The sequence below is a fragment of the Entelurus aequoreus genome, linkage group LG21 (genome assembly GCF_033978785.1).
Source record: "Entelurus aequoreus isolate RoL-2023_Sb linkage group LG21, RoL_Eaeq_v1.1, whole genome shotgun sequence".
Taxonomy (NCBI): Eukaryota; Metazoa; Chordata; class Actinopteri; order Syngnathiformes; family Syngnathidae; genus Entelurus; species Entelurus aequoreus.
The window spans coordinates 19,896,731-19,916,060 of NC_084751.1; the positions used below are offsets into that span (position 1 = coordinate 19,896,731).

At 35.8% G+C, this 19,330-nt stretch overlaps 1 protein-coding gene across 2 annotated transcripts in view; it reads right to left on the reverse strand.

The window, feature by feature from the left end:
- LOC133638482 (matrix metalloproteinase-17-like) overlaps positions 1-19,330 on the reverse strand; it is a 308,014-nt gene that overhangs the window by 121,498 nt on the left and 167,186 nt on the right. For both annotated transcript variants that reach the window (XM_062031144.1, XM_062031145.1), the window contains exons 2-3: positions 5,298-5,430; positions 990-1,125 (exon numbers count right to left, since the gene is read on the reverse strand). In XM_062031144.1, the coding sequence (XP_061887128.1) occupies positions 990-1,125; positions 5,298-5,430 (269 nt within the window). The remainder of the gene's footprint in view (positions 1-989; positions 1,126-5,297; positions 5,431-19,330) is intronic.

Genomic DNA, 19,330 nt, shown 5'->3' on the forward strand with positions numbered 1-19,330 from the left:
CCTTTTGTACTTTTTTGAGTTAGAATTAAATATGTATTCACCTTCACGCCATGTCTGGTCCAAATCATTTGCACCATGGGAGAACAAACCACGCCATAGTCCAAGCCTTGACAGTTTTATAATCACGCTGTATGAAAATGTCATCCTAAGGAACACTAAACCAGATTTTGTTTTTGGAAAAATATATTAGTTTTAACTAAGGATGGATACCATACAGAATCACAGTACTATAAATGCCAGGATAACAAATGTTTCACTTTTCAAGAAAATTCATTTTCTGACTAACCAGTAAACATGTTTTATGGGTCAAAGCTTAAAAATCACTTAGGCATCTTCAGAATGGATTTGACTATCATTTAAAAATGTTTTCCCTTTAGGGGACCTGTTTTTTTGTCCCCATACCATCAGAGGTCCCCTAAAGGTGATTGTGTAAACATAGCAATGTCCCCATTAAGTAAGCATTGCCAGAACACACACACACACACACACACACACACACACACACACACACACACACACACACACACACACACACACGCGCGCGCACACACGCACACTCCTGACAGCTTGTGGTAATCAGCTTTAGCCAACACAATTTTAAAGCCCTCTTCTGGTGCAACCTATTACTCAGCTGTTTTCTCCACAATCAAACCGCTGGCGCACAGTTAGCGTGGTCATATCATTTTACCATGTACACTACTGTATAAACTCTTTATTGACTGTGCAAGGAGGCCCACACCTGGAGATCTCCTCACGTTCTGGGGGATGGATTACCATTTTTCTTATGATGAATTCCCCAGTTTATTTAGGAACAGAAGAAAGAGGAGCAACACACAATTTTGACTGAAGATCTTTAGCTTGTATCGCAAATATTCATCCCAAGTACGACAGAAATGGTGACTTGTGTCCCCTCCTACTGCACGGGACTATAAGAAGATCCAGGCTGTACTGGAAACAATCAATAGACTTAATCGTTAAGTGTTTAGTACCTCCAAGATAAATGTCTCTTCTTCCATTTGTTCTGAGTGTTCAGGCTCCGCTTCTTGCGGCCCAAAGTCCCCTCGGCCACAGGAACATCTGGCAGGGAACACCTGGGGGTTTTCATCAGTCCCAATGTGGCTTGATCTGAGGGAATACAAGGAAGAGTTTTGGCTGGGACGCAAATGCAAATTGAGCGCAACATGATTTTAAAAAACGAACTGTAAATTCCTGACTAAAAGATGCACATTTTTTCCTACGCTTTGAAGCTTATAAAACGGTGCGGCTAATTTATGGATTTGTCTTCGCTCACTGCCTTAATGTTTTGTGTTCAACAATAGTTTTAATTAAACACAAGCAGGGACACTATAAAGGTGTGTTGTTATTTGTGCTATTGTGCCATCTTTTGGACGAATATGCTCACTGCAGGTGCTCCGGGGTGAACGTCTACAGCAGGGGTCCCCAAACTACGGCCCGTGGGCCGGATCCGGCCCCTCAGCATCCAAAATCCGGCCCACGGGAAGTCCCAAGTTAAAAAAAAAAGGGTTAATTTTTTAAAATTTTATCTTTCCTTTCTAATCCATTTCATACCGCTTGTTACTCTCGGTGTCTCTTAGCCGCTCAGGCAAATCATATTGTCTAAAAATGAATTTTCCCATCGATAACGTGACAATGTTAAATGTTGATGAACATCAATGTTAATTGATGTTAAATGACAAAACGGATTAACTCGCTGGAATACAAAGACAATGTGTATATATATATATATATATATATATATATATATATATATATATATATATATATATATATATATATATATATATATATATATATATAACTAAAACTGTTTATACTTACTAAACTGGTCCCATGTGTGAAGTCTGTAGGAGTGTTTTCATGCATATGTTTATGTGCTATTGTAATGTAATCAAGCTAGCGTCCTTAGCATTAGCTAATATGCTAACACGTTTACGAATGTCTGTGTTAGTATAATTAACTTAAAACAACAATCATTTTCTATTATTTTATTTTCACAAATTCCTCAGTAAATTTTTCAAAACGTCAGCGTGGAGTTATTGAGTCGGTTTAACTGATGATGACTTCTGTTTTGTTTGATCAGCCATTTTACTGCCGTGTTACAATTAAGGAATGTAAATAAACATTTACAAATTATTTCTGTGTAAATAACTAATTTCACAACATACATATCTGCCGCTAATATATAGAAAAACATTTTTTATCCTAAAATTTAAATTTAAAATTTAGTGTGTGAACTCTACAGACTGGAAAATATGGTACTTATATTTTAACCTTATTTTTGACTCATTTCAATTTAAAGTATTTTTGAGAAAAATAGTAACAAATTGACTGACGGAAAAAATAATTTAAAGGCAGTAAATAAAAATAATGGTTAAAATTTTACCCTTTTAGTCCGGAGGGCAAAGACCCACTATATCCAGCAGGTGAAGCTGTAGTGAAAAAAACTTGCTACGCTTGGCAGTTACTGCCACCTACAGGACTTGAACAAAACAGTATAGCAATTTAAGTTAGGTTTTACCCATCACGTTAAAGACCGTTTGGTGGAATTTATGTGATCTGTTGTACTTCCATTTTCCTAAAAAAAATTGTGAACGCTGACAAGCATTCCAAAAAATTCTGACTTTTTTTTTGTTTTTTCGCAAATCCACATTTTCTGCAAGTTGAAAATGAATGAACATTTATTTTTCAAAGGACACACGCCAAAGGGAACAATTTGGAATGCAGCTGAGATAGGCTCCAGCACCCGCCGCGACCCCGAAAGGGACAAACGGTAGAAAATAGATGGATGGATAGGGTGATTGCTTCCATTTATCTCTTTGATCAACTTTTGACCAATGAAATTCAAAGAGTTGAATATAATGTTTTTAAATCAGACACCTTAGGAAGCCAGAGAAGGTCCTTCCAAATTTTGTACATTTAAACCGAAATATCGTGGTTTCCGTTACTAGGCACTAAATTGCAAGTATGCTCACAGTTCCCATGTTAACAAACTAATGTTTTAAGGCACCTTAGTAGGCAGCTAAAGGTCCTTATGTAGCCGATGGGGGTCCTACAGGCAGTAGCAGGGCAGCTCAATGTTTTTTAGACATCTAAATGTGAACTAATGAATCGGTCTTTGCAAATATCATTTTGGCACCATCTTTTACAGCATGCGAACCTTAGCCTGTTAACGGGTTATGCTGGCATTATAACTAATTGTATACATTTAAACATAAAAATCACTGATTTCGTACTAAGCGCTAAATTACAATTATGCTAACTGTCCAATGTTAGCATGCTAATGTTTTATGCTAGCATTTTAGCTAATTTTGTGCATTCAAACCCAAAAATCATACATTTCGTGGTACCTTGCAAGTAGCCTATGGTAACTGTTACCATGTAAACATTATAGCTACTTCTAGACATTTACCAATAAAACTCAGGGATTTTGTTACTTGGCCCTACTTTACAACTAGTGTTGTCCCGATACCGGTACCAAAATTATATCGATACTTTTCGGTGCTTTTCGATACTTTTTGTAAATAAATAGGATCACAAAAAATTGCATTGTTGGCTTTATTCTAACAACAAAATCTTAGGGTACATTAAACATATGTTTATTATTGCAAGTTTGTCCTTAAATAAAATAGTGAACTTATTAGACAACTTGTCTTTTAATAGTAAGTAAACAAACAAAGGCTCCTAATTAGTCTGCTGACGCATGCAGTAACATATTGTGTCATTTATCATTCTATTATTCTGTCAACATTATCAGGGACAAACTATAAAAATTGATTATTAATCTACTTGTTCATTTACTGTTAATATCTGCTTATTTTCTGTTTTAACATGTTCTATCTAAACTTCTGTTAAAATGTAATAATCATTTATTCTCCTGTTGTTTGGATGCTTTACATTAGCTTTGGATGATACCAAGTAGTTACAGGATCATACATTGGTCATATTCAAAGTCCTCATGTGTCCAGAGACATATTTCTTGAGTTTAAAAACATAATAAAAATTTGATGTTGTGATGCCAAAAAATATTGATGTAATCATAGTAGTATCGACTAGATACTATCCTGTATTTGGTATCATTACAGTGGATGTCAGGTGTAGATCCACCCATGGTGTTTGTTTACATTGTGACGCCGGTGAGCTACGGTGTGTAGTGAAGCATGTTTAGCTATTCCTCGTCCTGCAGGGATGATACTTGTAAGAAACGTACTTTATTTGTCGCCATGGAGGCGAGGATTAGTGATTTAGAAGCAGCTAAAACAGGTCTTTAGCTGCTAGCTAGCTAGCCATGTCTTAAAGCACCTCTTCCGGTGGCCGTTTCAGTGTTATAACTTCCCCTTTATCGTTAGTTTTTAAGCCAAAATGCGTCCGTTCTCCCTTTTCTGTCTAAACACTGTCTGCTTGTAAGTACTCCGTGATTGTGTGCTGCCGAACATGCTCGTCTGCTCGTAAAACCAGAAATGACACGACGTGACGTCGACAGAGTTGCGGGGGGGTGGTGGACCGGTACTTTTCAGAGGCGTTATAGTACAGAATATGATTCATTAGTATCGCGGTAGTATACTAATACTGGTATACTGTACAACCCTATTTACAACTATGCTAATAGTTCCCATGTTAGCAGCAGTCATTTTTACTGGGTGCATGGCATGCATTTCCATGCATTCCTTCCACCAGCCAGCTTTGGTAACGCCACCGTGAAATGCAAGCTGCGGAAGCCCTCACAATGTGCCTGGCTGCCAACTACCATCTCTTTTGGCCAGAAGGAAGCCTTATAGCTCATCAGCATTTTAGTCCAGCTTCAGTTTAATCTCTGCACACATTTTGTTGATGGCATTTCAGTTTGGCGTCAGCTTTTACAGCGTTCACACACAATTCTTGCAGAAATGGTCACATCTAGTTGTTCACGTATTTGATAGAGCTTTAGCATTTGAGCAATCAGATCATTTTTCCAGGCCTTACGGTTAAATCTTCTCACACATGTCCTCTCTTGAAGTGATTATCTCCCAGATTGCACCACTTCCAGTCATGCATGTGATCTGGGCAAGCAGGAGGTGTGAGAAAGAATGGTTTGTAAGCAGGAACTACTGTGTCGGGGGGTATGAGGATTTGTGAGAGAGCGCAGGATGCGCACTTATCATGCTTCGACTGTCAACAAGTTTTATTCACCTCAGTGTAATCTCAAGAGAGATTATATATTTGCATTCAGATCTAACTCCCGTTGACACATGCTGGAGTCATGCGGTAAACACACAAACACAAACAATGCAGCCGCCTACCGAAGACTCCAGTTTCCTTGAGCCCTCCAAACTTCTGCATGGCTTTGATGGCCTTGGTCAGGGCTTCCTTGGTCTGGAGCTGGCCTGTTGTAGGGTCAGGAGGCGGGAGGTAACCAAACTTGCTCAGCCAGTCCTGGAGGGAGAAAGTGGTTGAGGTGAGGGATCCTCTCACACGGTTCAAGGATGTCAAGTGTCGGAAAGATCTGGCACCTGATCATGTTTACTGTCTGACATGTTGTGTTTTTACGCACACATGGAGGACAAACTGAGCAACATGGGCAAGTCATAGGCAGATGATCACATTGGGACAGAAAACAATAAAATACCGCAGTGAATATAATAGTAAATTTGAAAGGATATTTTCTCCCAGAGAAAAGGTCAAGGTTTAGGGATTTTTATTTGCAAAACAGCAGGGGTCTCTAATGATTTCTCCTTAGGCAGGACACAGAACAATGTTTGAAAAAATTGTCTCAGAGTTTGGGAAATTTAGCAAATGACAGAGGATTACTTTAATACAACATCCACTACCGAGCAGCTAAGAAATAGAATCACTCCCTCACTATGTGGTTGGGGGCGGGGGGCGTGGTTGGGGGCGTGGTTATTTACAGCTAGAATTCACCAACTCGCGTATTTCATATATATTTCATATATATATATATATATATATATATATATATATATATATATATATATATATATATATATATATATATGTATGAAATACTTGACATTCAGTGAATTCTAGCTATATATATATATATATATATATATATATATATATATATATATATATATATATATATATATTTATTTTATTTACATAAAATAAATACTTGAATTTCAGTGCTCCGGTGGCTATCCATTAGATGGCAGTATTGTCCTGTTTAAGTTCTCCGTTCATGATGAGTATATAATTTCGGCCACCGTGTTCAATGGAGAAGTCTGTTCTACATATTTACAGGCAACATACACCTTCCCCTTCGAACTGTCCTGGATGAACTGAAATTCTTGTTTCCATTCGTTTGAATTCGTTAGGCAAGCTGTTTATATTGTGGGAAAGCGGACGTGAGAACAGGCTGTCCCCACTCAGTCTCAGGTCCGCATTGAGCCGGAGGGGGCGTGGCCTCCAGCTCCGGCTGAATACCGGGAGTTTGTCGGGAGAAAATCTCTGCCGGGAGGTTGTCGGGAGAGGCGCTGAATACCGGGATTCTCCCGTTAAAAACGGGAGAGTTGGCAAGTATGGTGTAAGCAAACGGCAATGGTCTGGACTACAGGCAGGCCAGTCTAGTACCCTCACTCATTTTACTACGAAGCCACGCTGTTGTAACACGTGGCTTGGCATTGTCTTGCTGAAATAAGCAGGGGCGTCCATGGTAACGTTGCTTGGATGGGAACATATGTTGCTCCAAAACCTGTATGTACCTTTCAGCATTAATGGTGCCTTCACAGATGTGTAATTTACCCATGTCTTGGGCACTAATACACCCCCATACCATCACAGATGCTGGCTTTTCAACTTTGCGCCTATAACAGTCCGGATGGTTCTTTTCCTCAATGTTCCGGAGGACACGACGTCCACAACAATTTGAAATGTGGACTCGTCAGACCACAGATTACTTTTCCACTTTGCGTCAGTCCATCTTAGATGAGCTCGGGCCCAGTGAAGCCAGCTGCATTTATGGGTGTTGTTGATAAATGGCTTTGGCTTTGCATAGTAGAGTTTTAACTTGCACTTACAGATGTAGCGACAAACTGTAGTTACTGACAGTGGTTTTCTGAAGTGTTCCTGAGACACACTGATGTCGGTTTTTGATGCAGTACCGCCTGAGGCATCGAAAGTCACGGGCATTCAATGTAGGTTTTCAGCCTTGCTGCTTATGTGCAGTGATTTCTCCTGATTCTCTTGATGATATTAAGGACTGTAGATGGGGAAATCCCTAAATTCCTTGCAAAAGCTCGTTGAGAAATGTTCTCAAACAATTTTCTCACGCATTTGTTCACAAAGTGGTGACCCTCGCTCTATGCTTGTTTGTGAATAACTGAGCAGTTCATGGAAGCTGCTTTTATACCCAATCATGGCACCCACCTGTTCCCAATTTGCCTGTTCACCTGTGGGATGTTCCAAATAAGTGTTTGATGAGCATTCCTCAACTTTCTCAGTCTTTTTTGCCACTTGTGCCAGCTTTTTTGAAACATGTTGCAGTGATCACATTCCAAATGAGCTAATAGTTGCAAAAAATAACAGTTTTCCAGTTCGAACATTAAGTATCTTGTCTTTGCAGTCTATTCAATTGAATATAGGTTGAAAAGGATTTGCAAATCATTGTATTTTGTTTTTATTTACGATTTACACAATGTGCCAACTTCACTGGTTTTGGGTTTTGTATATATATATATATATATATATATATATATATATATATATATATATATATATATATATATATATATATATATATATAGATAGATATATAGATAGATATATACATATATATTTAAATATATATATTAAAATATATATATACAAAACCCAAAACCAACTTCACTGGTTTTGGGTTTTGTATATATATATATATATATATATATATATATATATATATATATATATATATATATATATATATATATATATATATATATATATATATATATATATATATATATATATATATATATGTATATATATATATATATATATATATATATATATATATATATATATATATATATATATATATATATATATATATAATTAATTAGATTATCCAAAAAAAAAAAAATAGTGCTTGATACCGTGGTAGAGCGTAATATGTATGTGTGGGAAAAAATCACAAATAGTCTTGTGATTTTTTCCCACACATACATATACATATATATATATACATATATATATATATATATATATATATATATATATATATATATATATATATATATATATATATATATATATATATATATATATATATATATACATATATATTTAAATATATATATTAAAATATATATACAAAACCCAAAACCAGTGAAGTTGGCATGTTGTGTAAATCCCCCAATTCATCACGTTTCATGTGTCAGCTAAACCGCAACAATTGGGCAAATGGGGCCATATGAATCCCCTTCCATACTGAACTGTAGTGAAATTATTTAAAGAGTGTGTACATATGCCTATTAAAGATATTTTCAATACATTCAATCAATCAATCAATTTCCTTTATTTAACCAGGTAAAGACCCATTGAGATTAAAATCTCTTTTTCAAGAGCGACCTGACACATTTTTATTAAGTGCAATTTTAGGCTTAGTGTATTTAATACATATCTTAACAGTGTGCTCCATCTGCTGGCATGTTTACACACGTAACCAACTCACAAACAGTCGTGCATCATTTGTAAAACATACACCAGCAAAATCTGCCCCATATATTATTATTATTATTATTATTATTAAGTCTTATTGTCTGCTCGGTTGTCCACAAGCTGCAGACATTTTCGTGCTCATTCGTGCATGTTTTGAAAGTTGAAAGTCGATGGTAAACTTTTGTTTACAATCCTACTCATTGCATGTAGTTAAGTTTTTGGAAACTGTTAAGAGCGACCTATAGCGGTGATTTTTGTTGGTAAATGAGTGAATGAATGCATGTGTGTTTCAATGTAAAGAAGAAAGTGAAGACGAGGGGAGATGCAGTGAGACATTTGATTGGTTAAACAGTTGTGTTGTGTTTAAGTGCTACTGGGAGAAATCCGATTGCTGAAAATGTCGGTGATTGGCTAAAAAGTGCGGGGAAATTGCACTAGCAAACAAAGAAAACACATTGATGGTAAGACGTTCAAGATGGAGGCGACTGGTGTTTAAATTGACTGACATGAAGCAGCAGTGCAAAGCCAGCGTAAAAGTCAAACTCCAATTTATCATTGCATATTTTTTGTGCTTAATTGATTATTCCCCTGGCTTTAAATGCACATGTTTGCACCACACTGGGAGGAGACGTACAGCTGAGGCTGTGTTTTTGCTGATGAGTCTCAGCAGCGATATTTCTGTACTCATTTTGCCATGAAATTGCATTTGTGTTAAAACCTGCCCAAGCCTCCTCTTATCGTAATTTATCACCGGGCAATTTAAATGTTTTTGTTGTTGTTGTTGGTAGAAGCATACATGGGAAGACATCTCCAAAATGACAAATCATCTTCCTAGTTATGCTTGGCCTCTTTCATTTATGCAAATATTTTTCATCTACTGCAGCAGCGACAGTATGCCAGCTGCTGTGGCGCCAATAAATCAGCATCCTGTTTGTTCTGACACTGACAGCCAATTTCTAATCTGAAATTAATATCCTGAGTTCGGTGTATTAGCAGTTCTAACCTTCAGGTGCCTCTAGCTTGCAGGCTTTTCCCCAAATGTTTGCTTACGTCGTCATGAATCGCTGCTCCCTTCAACTTCGTGCATCACCTAACGCAAAAGACCGCTACAGTAACAGAGATGAAATACTTCTTCAAGGACGTACTCACGCGAGACCACGGGTGTCAGACTTGTGGCCCGCCACTTCATTTTTCTATGGCCCGCCAAACGCTGGGAATATTGTGCATCAAAGTATTTTCTGGCTAAATGTATTTCTTTTAAATTTGACAGAAAAAAATCACTGCGTATTAAAGGTGGGAACCTTTGCGCACCTCAGGGGTTGGTTCCGATTCTTGGAGTAATGATTCGATTCAGAATCAATTCTGGTTTAAACATGATTCTCTTACTGTGTTATTTGGTAAATAAATTGGAATAAAACCTTTTCAAAAGAGGTTAAATGTTGCAAAAACTCCTCATGGCTTCTGACACACAACTTGTATTTGCAGTTTTGGCTGAAAACACTTATTTAAAAAAAAAAAAAAAAAGTAATTTTGTATTTTTGTATTTTTTTTAAACACAGGATATTAATCAATCTAATACAAGAAAATAGAGCAAACCAAAATCCAAACCAATCCCAGTTTTACAATTCTTATAATTTGTTTAAATAATTGACAAGACATGCGAATACAATACTTAAAAAAAGGAAAATCTAAAATGTATTAAAGCAACAATAGTCAATAGTAATAATATTAATATCAATAATCAACAGTAATGTTTATATATATATATATATATATATATATATATATATATATATATATATATATATATATATATATATAAATATATATATATATATATATATATATATATATATATATATATAAATATATATATACACCCATACACACATATGTATACATGTGTATACATACGTGTGTGTGTGTGTATATATATATATATATATATATATATATATATATATATATATATATATATATATATATATATATATATATATACTGTATATATATACACACACATATACATACACACACACATTGACATATATGTACATGTATATACACACACACACACACACACACACACACACACACACACACACACATATATGTGTGTGTATATATATATGTATATATATATATATATATATATATATATACATACATATATACACACACACACACATATATACACACCTATACACATATATATTTTATATATATATATATATATATATATATATATATATATATATATATATACACCACATATATAAAGATATATTATATACACACAGATACATACAAACATATATATACATATATAAATACATACACATATATATACATACAGATGCTGCATTTTTTCAAAAATGTTATATCTGTGCAAACAACAAGATATTCCATGCAATTTTTAGTCATCAAAAATAAATACATAAATATCTGCTTGTCACATTGACTTCAATCTGTTAGTAAAAACTATAATAATCAAACATAATTGCCTATGCAAATTGTGTGACAAGGATAATATACATTTATATTCATATATATTTACTGTTGTAAGCGACCCTCTGAGGAGAGCCCTAAAAAATGAGTTTGACACTCCTGCGCTACTGCGATGAGGTGGCGACTTGTCCAGGGTGTACGCCGCCTTCCGCCCGAATGCAGCTGAGATAGGCTCCAGCACCCCACGCAACCCCAAAATGGACAAGCGGTAGAAAATGGATGGATGGACCCCTGCGTGAGACCATTTGTACCATGATGGACTGACGTTTGGTCGACGATCTAGCTTTTAATACTACCGTTATATCATGATAATGAGTGTTGATGACACATTCTCGCTGTTTTTGACAGCGACAAGCGAAGAAACGTTTCCTTAACACAAAGTAGCGTTCTCACTAGCGGCTAACGACCCTGCACAGTGCAGCTTCTCGATCACTGATCCTCGCCTTTATTGCAGCAAGTAAATATGTTTCTTACAAGATCTATTTTCACTGTAGGATTAAAGGACAAGGAATGGCTTAACATGCTCCCGTACGCACCTAAGGAAGACACACAAATGCATAGGTCACCACTAAGCTAAAACTCTTGAAGGTAAACAAAGGTGGGGGACCAAGTTTAGTATCAGTATATGGTCGATACTACAGTGATTTGATCGATGTTTTGATGATCACAAAATTGTTTTATGTTGTCTTAGTTATCGTTTAAGAAGTCAATAAATATTAGTTTAGTGATTTCGCACCCTTGACTTTATTGTTTATTGCTGTTATTGTCACAACACCATTCTGTGTTTTAGTCGGATTACAGTTAAACAATGGAATTATTTAATTATACTGAAAATTGGAAGTATGAGCAGTGGCATGACTAATTCTGCCCCTGTAACTACTTGAAGCTAATGGTTCGTCGACCAAGTTTGTAGTATCGCCCAAAACTAATGTACAGTATCCAATCAACAGACGAATAAGTGCTTGGTACATTTAAACAGAAGCGCAGATGGAAAGTAATCAGTTATGAACAGTAAATTAGCAAGTAGATTAATAACAGTTTTGAGAAAATAATTCAACCGAAAATAAAGCAATATGTTACACGTCAACACTTAAATTAGCAGCTTTTGTAACCGGCTTTGAAATGGTTCTGTTATCATTTACATACCAAATATTATATTGTGCTATATATCATTATCACAAGAGGCTGCAATATATAAATGTCATTATTGATTTCAAGCCACATCGCCATTCAAGATGCGCCAAACAGATCTACTTTGCTACCAAACTTGAACCATGAGTCTTCCTGCTTTGAATGGTGCTTGTACTTTCTTCTAATTATCCTACATTCTTCCTCTTTCTAACCTCCTTACAGTTCACAACCTTGTCAATGATACGAAACCATTTGTTAAGGACAAAGATTATTATTCAACACATAGATTTTAGGCTTAGGTCCGGCTGATTTAAAAAAACATGTACTAACCAATAGGATTACCGCGATACTAATGAATCATATTCGGTACTATGTCACGTCGTGCCATGCAGACGAGTGTGTGAAAAGGGAGAACTGACTAATTTTGGCTTAATAACTAAAGATAAAGGTGAAGTTATAACACTGAAACACCCTCAGAAAGAGGTGCTTTAAGACAGTGGTCCCCAACCTTTTTGTAGCTGCGGACCGGTCAACGCCTGAAAATTTGTCCCACCGACTGGGTGGGTGAAATTTAAAAAAAAATAAAAAAAAATTCACAAAGAAATACAATCATGTGTGCTTACGGACTGTATCCCTGCAGACTGTAGTGATCTATATTGATATATAATGTATATATTGTGTTTTTTATGTTGATTTAATAAAAAATATATATGTATTTTTTATTTTTTTATTTCTTGCGCGGCCCGGTGGTTGGGGACCACTGCATGGCTAGCTAGCTACCTAGCGACTAATGTCTATTCGCAGTGTTGTAACTACTTCTAAATCACTAATCTTTGTCTCCATGGCGACAGATATAGTACATACAGTAAATTTCAAGCATCATCCCTGTGGGATAAATGATAACTATTCATGCTTCACTCCATACGCACACTGAAGTCATATTATAGGATGTGTTAAATATGATCTATAATCGACAAAGTCAAGACAAGCGTTCACTATGTCCGACCATTAACCATATATTGTCTTGACTTTGAACACGCTAATCACATGTGAATGAAGTGCATACTTAGTTAACAGCCATACATGTCACACTAAGGGTGGCCGTATGAACAACGCCAACACTGTCATAAACATGTTCCATATAGTGAAACCACACTAAACAACAATGGCAAACACATTTTGGGAGAATTCCCAGAATTCCCTGCAGCACCAACTCTTCCGGGACGCTACAATATAAACAAACGCCCTTGGTGGATCTACACTTAATATCCACTGTAATGATACCAAGTACAGAAGAGTATCTAATCGATACTACTATGATTACATCCATATTTTTTAGCATCACAAAATCTTTTTTTTATTTTTTATTCATTTATATGATATTTATAAACTCAGGAAATATGTCCCTGGACACATGAAGACTTTGAATATGACGAACGTCTGAACCTGTAACGACTTGATATCGGATTGATACCTAAATGTATGGTATCATCCAAAGCTAATGTAAAGTATCAAACAACAGAAGAATAAGTGATTATTACATTTAAACTTAAGTGTAAATAGAACATGTTAAAAGAGAAAGTAAGCGGATATTAACAGTAAATGAACAAGTAGATTAACAATTAATGTTCTACCACTTAATAATTTTGACAAAATAATAGGTAGATAAATGACACAATATGTTACTGCATACGTCAGCAGCTAAAATAGGAGCCTTTGTTTGTTTACTTACTACTAAAAGACAAGTTGTCTAGTACGTTCACTATTTTATTTAAGGACAAACTTGCAATAAGAAACATATGTTTAATGTACTATAAGATTTGTTGTTAAAATAAAGCCAATTATGCAATTTTTTGTGGTCCCCTTTATTTAGAAAAGTATCAAAATACATTTTGGTACCAGTACCAAAATATTGGTATCGAGACAACCCTAGTATGTATACATACATACGTACATATGTATATATATACACTACCGTTCAAAAGTTTGGGGTCACCCAAACAATTTTGTGGAATAGCCTTCATTTCTAAGAATAAGAATAGATTGTCGAGTTTCAGATGAAAGTTCTCTTTTTCCGGCCATTTTGAGCGTTTAATTGACCCCACAAATGTGATGCTCCAGAAACTCAATCTGCTCCAAGGAAGGTCAGTTTTGTAGCTTCTGTAACGAGCTAAACTGTTTTCAGATGTGTGAACATGATTGCACAAGGGTTTTCTAATCATCAATTAGCCTTCTGAGCCAATGAGCAAACACATTGTACCATTAGAACACTGGAGTGATAGTTGCTGGAAATGGGCCTCTATACACCTATGTAGATATTGCACAAAACACCAGACATTTGCAGCTAGAATAGTCATTTACCACATTAGCAATGTATAGAGTGTATTTCTTTAAAGTTAAGACTAGTTTAAAGTTATCTTCATTGAAAAATAAGGACATTTTAATGTGACCCCAAACTTTTGAACGGTAGTGTATATATATATTTATATATATATATATATATATATATATATATATATATATATATATATATATATATATATATATATATATATATATATATATATATTAGGGCTGCAACAACTAATCGGTTAAATAGATTAAAATCGATTATTAAAATAGTTGCCGATTAATTTGCTATGCGCAGAGTTTTTTTTTCTTATTAAAAAAAAAAACAATTTTTTTTTTTTTAAATAAACCTTTATTTATAAACTGCAACATTTACAAACAGCTGAGAAACAATAATCAAAATAAGTATGGTGCCAGTATGCTGTTTTTTTTTCAATAAAATACTGGATAGGATAGAAATGTAGTTTGTCTCTTTCATCCGATTATTAATCGAAGTAATAATCGACAGATTAATCGATTATCAAATTAATCGTTAGTTGCAGCCCTAATATATATATATATATATATATATATATATATATATATATATATATATATATATATATATATATCTATATCTATATCTATATAGATATATCTATATAGATATAGATATATATACTGTATATACATATATTTGAACGTATTTATTTAAATATATATGTATATATCTATGTATATATATATATGTGTATATATATATATATTTTGGTACCGGTACCGGTATCGGGACAACACTACTAACCAAATATACTGCATAATTCTATTCATATAAAATTATGTGCTAAAATTAATAAACACAATTCATAGTAAATAAAATCCAAGTGCAAATAAACGAAAATACAACTTTACTACTTGAGTCATAATTTTTCCTCCTAACAAACTTCTCTGACTTAGCTTCAGACTTCTTCTGGTTTTTTGATAGTGTCATTACTGACACAAGTGGTGGAAAAGTGTATGACAACTGAATAACCCTACAGCCGCTATGGACCACAGCTGAGAAAAGTATACTTTTGGGGGGCCCTCTGGGGGGCGCTCGCCCTATGGTTAAGAAACACGGATCTAATTTCAAACACCCAGTCTCTAATACGCCCACCCCCAGCTCGGAAACATGTGAGGGCTGTGTCAGCGAGGGCATTGGGGCGTAAATACTGAAGCACACGTTAGAAACATGGCTTCCAATGCAGAAACCCGATAGTAAAAACAACCACAACAAATAAAAATAGACTTCCACACCAAGGATACACATCTAACATTCCTTATCCTGACGAGTCTTTTGAGGGAATTCTACAAAGTAGCCTCCTTTATTGATACCTTGGCTTGTCATTGAAGGCGCTATAGGTCATGAGTAGTATTAATGATTCTATCTATCCATGGGTCTCACTTCGGCATGGGAGAGTTACAATACGCTGGCATGCACAAGAAGACCTTCAGATGAAAGCAGCTAAATGGAATTCTGTCAGCTTCCATTTTATTGCATGCACATGTCCTGCTTCAGTGACATGGAAGAATCTGTTCAGCATTCATTGGATTGTGACAAACATTTTTTTGCAATCCACTGGCCTTGCGAGCATGCTATGGTTTTGTAAAAATGCAATTAAATTCTCAGTGTGACTCATTTGACAAATTGATTTTCCTTCAGTTAGTGCGTATGCATGCTTGTTATATTAATGTACAGTTTTTTGTTTACTTAATTACCATATTCTCCAATTAGCCGACCCCCTTCTTCTTGATTATTGTAATGGATTTGTGCTAGTTCTCTTTGCATCACACTGCTGCTTTTTCTATCAAGTCCGCTCTATGATCCATGTTACGGATTTGAATAATATTGTTGAGATAATTAAGAATTCAATAACTATGTGAAATTGAATAACAACACCTCAAACCAAATGAGGCAAAATGAGAGTGCACTACTTGGCTGCAGCCACTGGAGGCAATGCTGATCTCAACTATCCATCCATTTTCTACCTCTTGTCCCTTTCGGGGTCACGGGGGGTGCTGGATCCCATCTCAGCTGCGCCCTGGACAAGTCGCCACCTCTTCGCAGGGCCAACACAGATAGACAGACAACATTCACACACATGCAAACTCCACACAGAAAGATACCGAGCCCGGGATTGAACTCAGGACCTTCGTATTGTAAGGCACATGCACTAACCCCTCAACCGCCGTGTTGCCTGACGTCAACTAGTTTGTAACAATTCCGATCTTTTTTTCCCCAGGGAAATAATCTGGAAGAAGACAGGGGCCTCATGTAAAAAGAGCTGCATGGATTTCCTCCAAAAAATGGTGTACGCTCAAATCCAGAGGACGTTGTACGCACAAACAGTTCCACATGGCCACTCCCTGTCCACGCCAAAAATCATATTGAAAGTAGCCGTGCGCCTGAGATCCGACACTCTGCCCAATCTGAATACACCAACAAGGAGTAAAGTTAAAGTTAAAGTCCCAACGATAGTCACAAACACAGTAGGTGTGGTGAAATTATCCTCTGCATTTGACCCAGCCCCTTGTTCACCCCCTGGGAGGTGAGGGGAGCAGTGAGCAGCAGCGGTGGCCGCGCTCCGGAATCATTTTGGTGATTAAAGCCCCAATTCCAACCCTTGATGCTGAGTGCCAAGCAGGGAGGTAATGGGTCCCATTTTTATAGTCTTTGGTATGACTCGGCCGGGATTTGAACGCACAACCTTCCAGTCTCACTCTAACCACAAGGCCACTGAGCAGGTCCTGAGTAGAGTAGAAGGTGCTTCTTGCTGAAGTGAAGGCTCACCAAAATATACATTTTGGCACGCTGTCCTCTGGGGTTTCCAGCAAACAAAAAAGGTTAGAGTGGGATACAATGTGCGAGGCTGTCAATGATGTGGAGTCAGAGAAGCGCGCACACAGGATAAATAAGAAATAAGTGGTACTTCATCAAGAAGAAAGTGACGAAGAAGATGGATGCGGCCAAAACAGCCGAGGGGACTGGAAATAAGTGCTCACCTTGTTTGCAATAATACATACAACTTTAGAAGAGGTGGGTGACTCTGATTATCCCAACATAAATATAATTTGTGTAATTTACAACAAAATGTGTCATACAGTAGCAGCCAAATTAGAGTTTCATGTGACAATTATGTAATATTTGGTTTTAAATCTTTTAAATTTAAATAAAGTTAAAGTACCAATGATTGTCACACACACACTAGGTGTGGCGAAATGATTCTCTGCATTTGACCCATCACCCTTGATCACCCCCTGGGAGGTGAGGGGAGCAGTGAGCAGCAGCGGTGGCCGCGCCCGGGAATAATTTTTGGTGATTTAACCCCCAATTCCAACCCTTGATGCTGAGTACCAAGCAGGGAGGTAATGGGTCCCATTTTTATAGTCTTTGGTATGACTCGGCCGGGGTTTGAACTCACAACATGCCCATCTCAGGGCGGACACTCTAACCACTAGGCCACTGAGTAGATTTGAGATATCAAACAGGATACAAACGACTTTGAGTCTTGTTTGATTGTTTCATTTATTATTACAACACAGTAAGCAGTCATGTGGCACAAAGTGTCATTAGCTGCTGCCGCCCGCCCAACTTGCCAAGCTGTGCTGGAGTCACAGGAACAGCGATAGGTGTCCAAAATGATCGTCTAGATACAGTATGTTAATAGATATCCTCACAAATATTAATTTGAGTATGAAGTATTAAATGTATTGGCAAAAAAGTGAATTTTGTGTCCTTGCCTCAATCCTTGACATTGGTGAATCAAACGTTTGCAAAGCCTGAACGACCACCTCTGTGTGTCGTCAGAGTATCTACAGCATGTAGAAATGTGCATTAGGATGGCATGAGGCACCGCACATTTCCACAATCATTTCACTCTTGACACATCTCAACTTTGCCATGATAAAAGACCAGGTTTTTCTGCGTACACAAGTTGAATACCTACGTTGAAAAAACGTCTTTTCCCCAAGCAAATCAGAGATTTTCTTCCTGTCACTCACACACACATTATATATATATACTGTATATATATATATATATATATATATATATATATATATATATATATATATATATATATATACACACATATATACACACACACACACATATACATACACATACATATGTATACTGCATAAACATACATATACATATATACTGTACATACACATATATACTGTACATATATATATATATATATATATATATATATATATATATATATATATATATATATATATATATATATATATATATATACATATATATATATATACACACACATACATATATACACACATACATATATATACACATAAATATATATATATACACATATATACAGTATATACACACACACACACACACACACACACACACACACACACACACACACACACACACACACACACACACACACACATATATATATACACATTTATACAGTATATACACACACACACACACACACACACACACACACATACATATATATATATATATATATATATATATATATATATATATATATATATATATATATATATATATATATATATATATATATATATATATATATATATATATATATACATTTATTTTTTTCCCACACTGTGCACTATTTTGTTACACTTTACTAAGAATGTATTTATTATTCCGTATTTA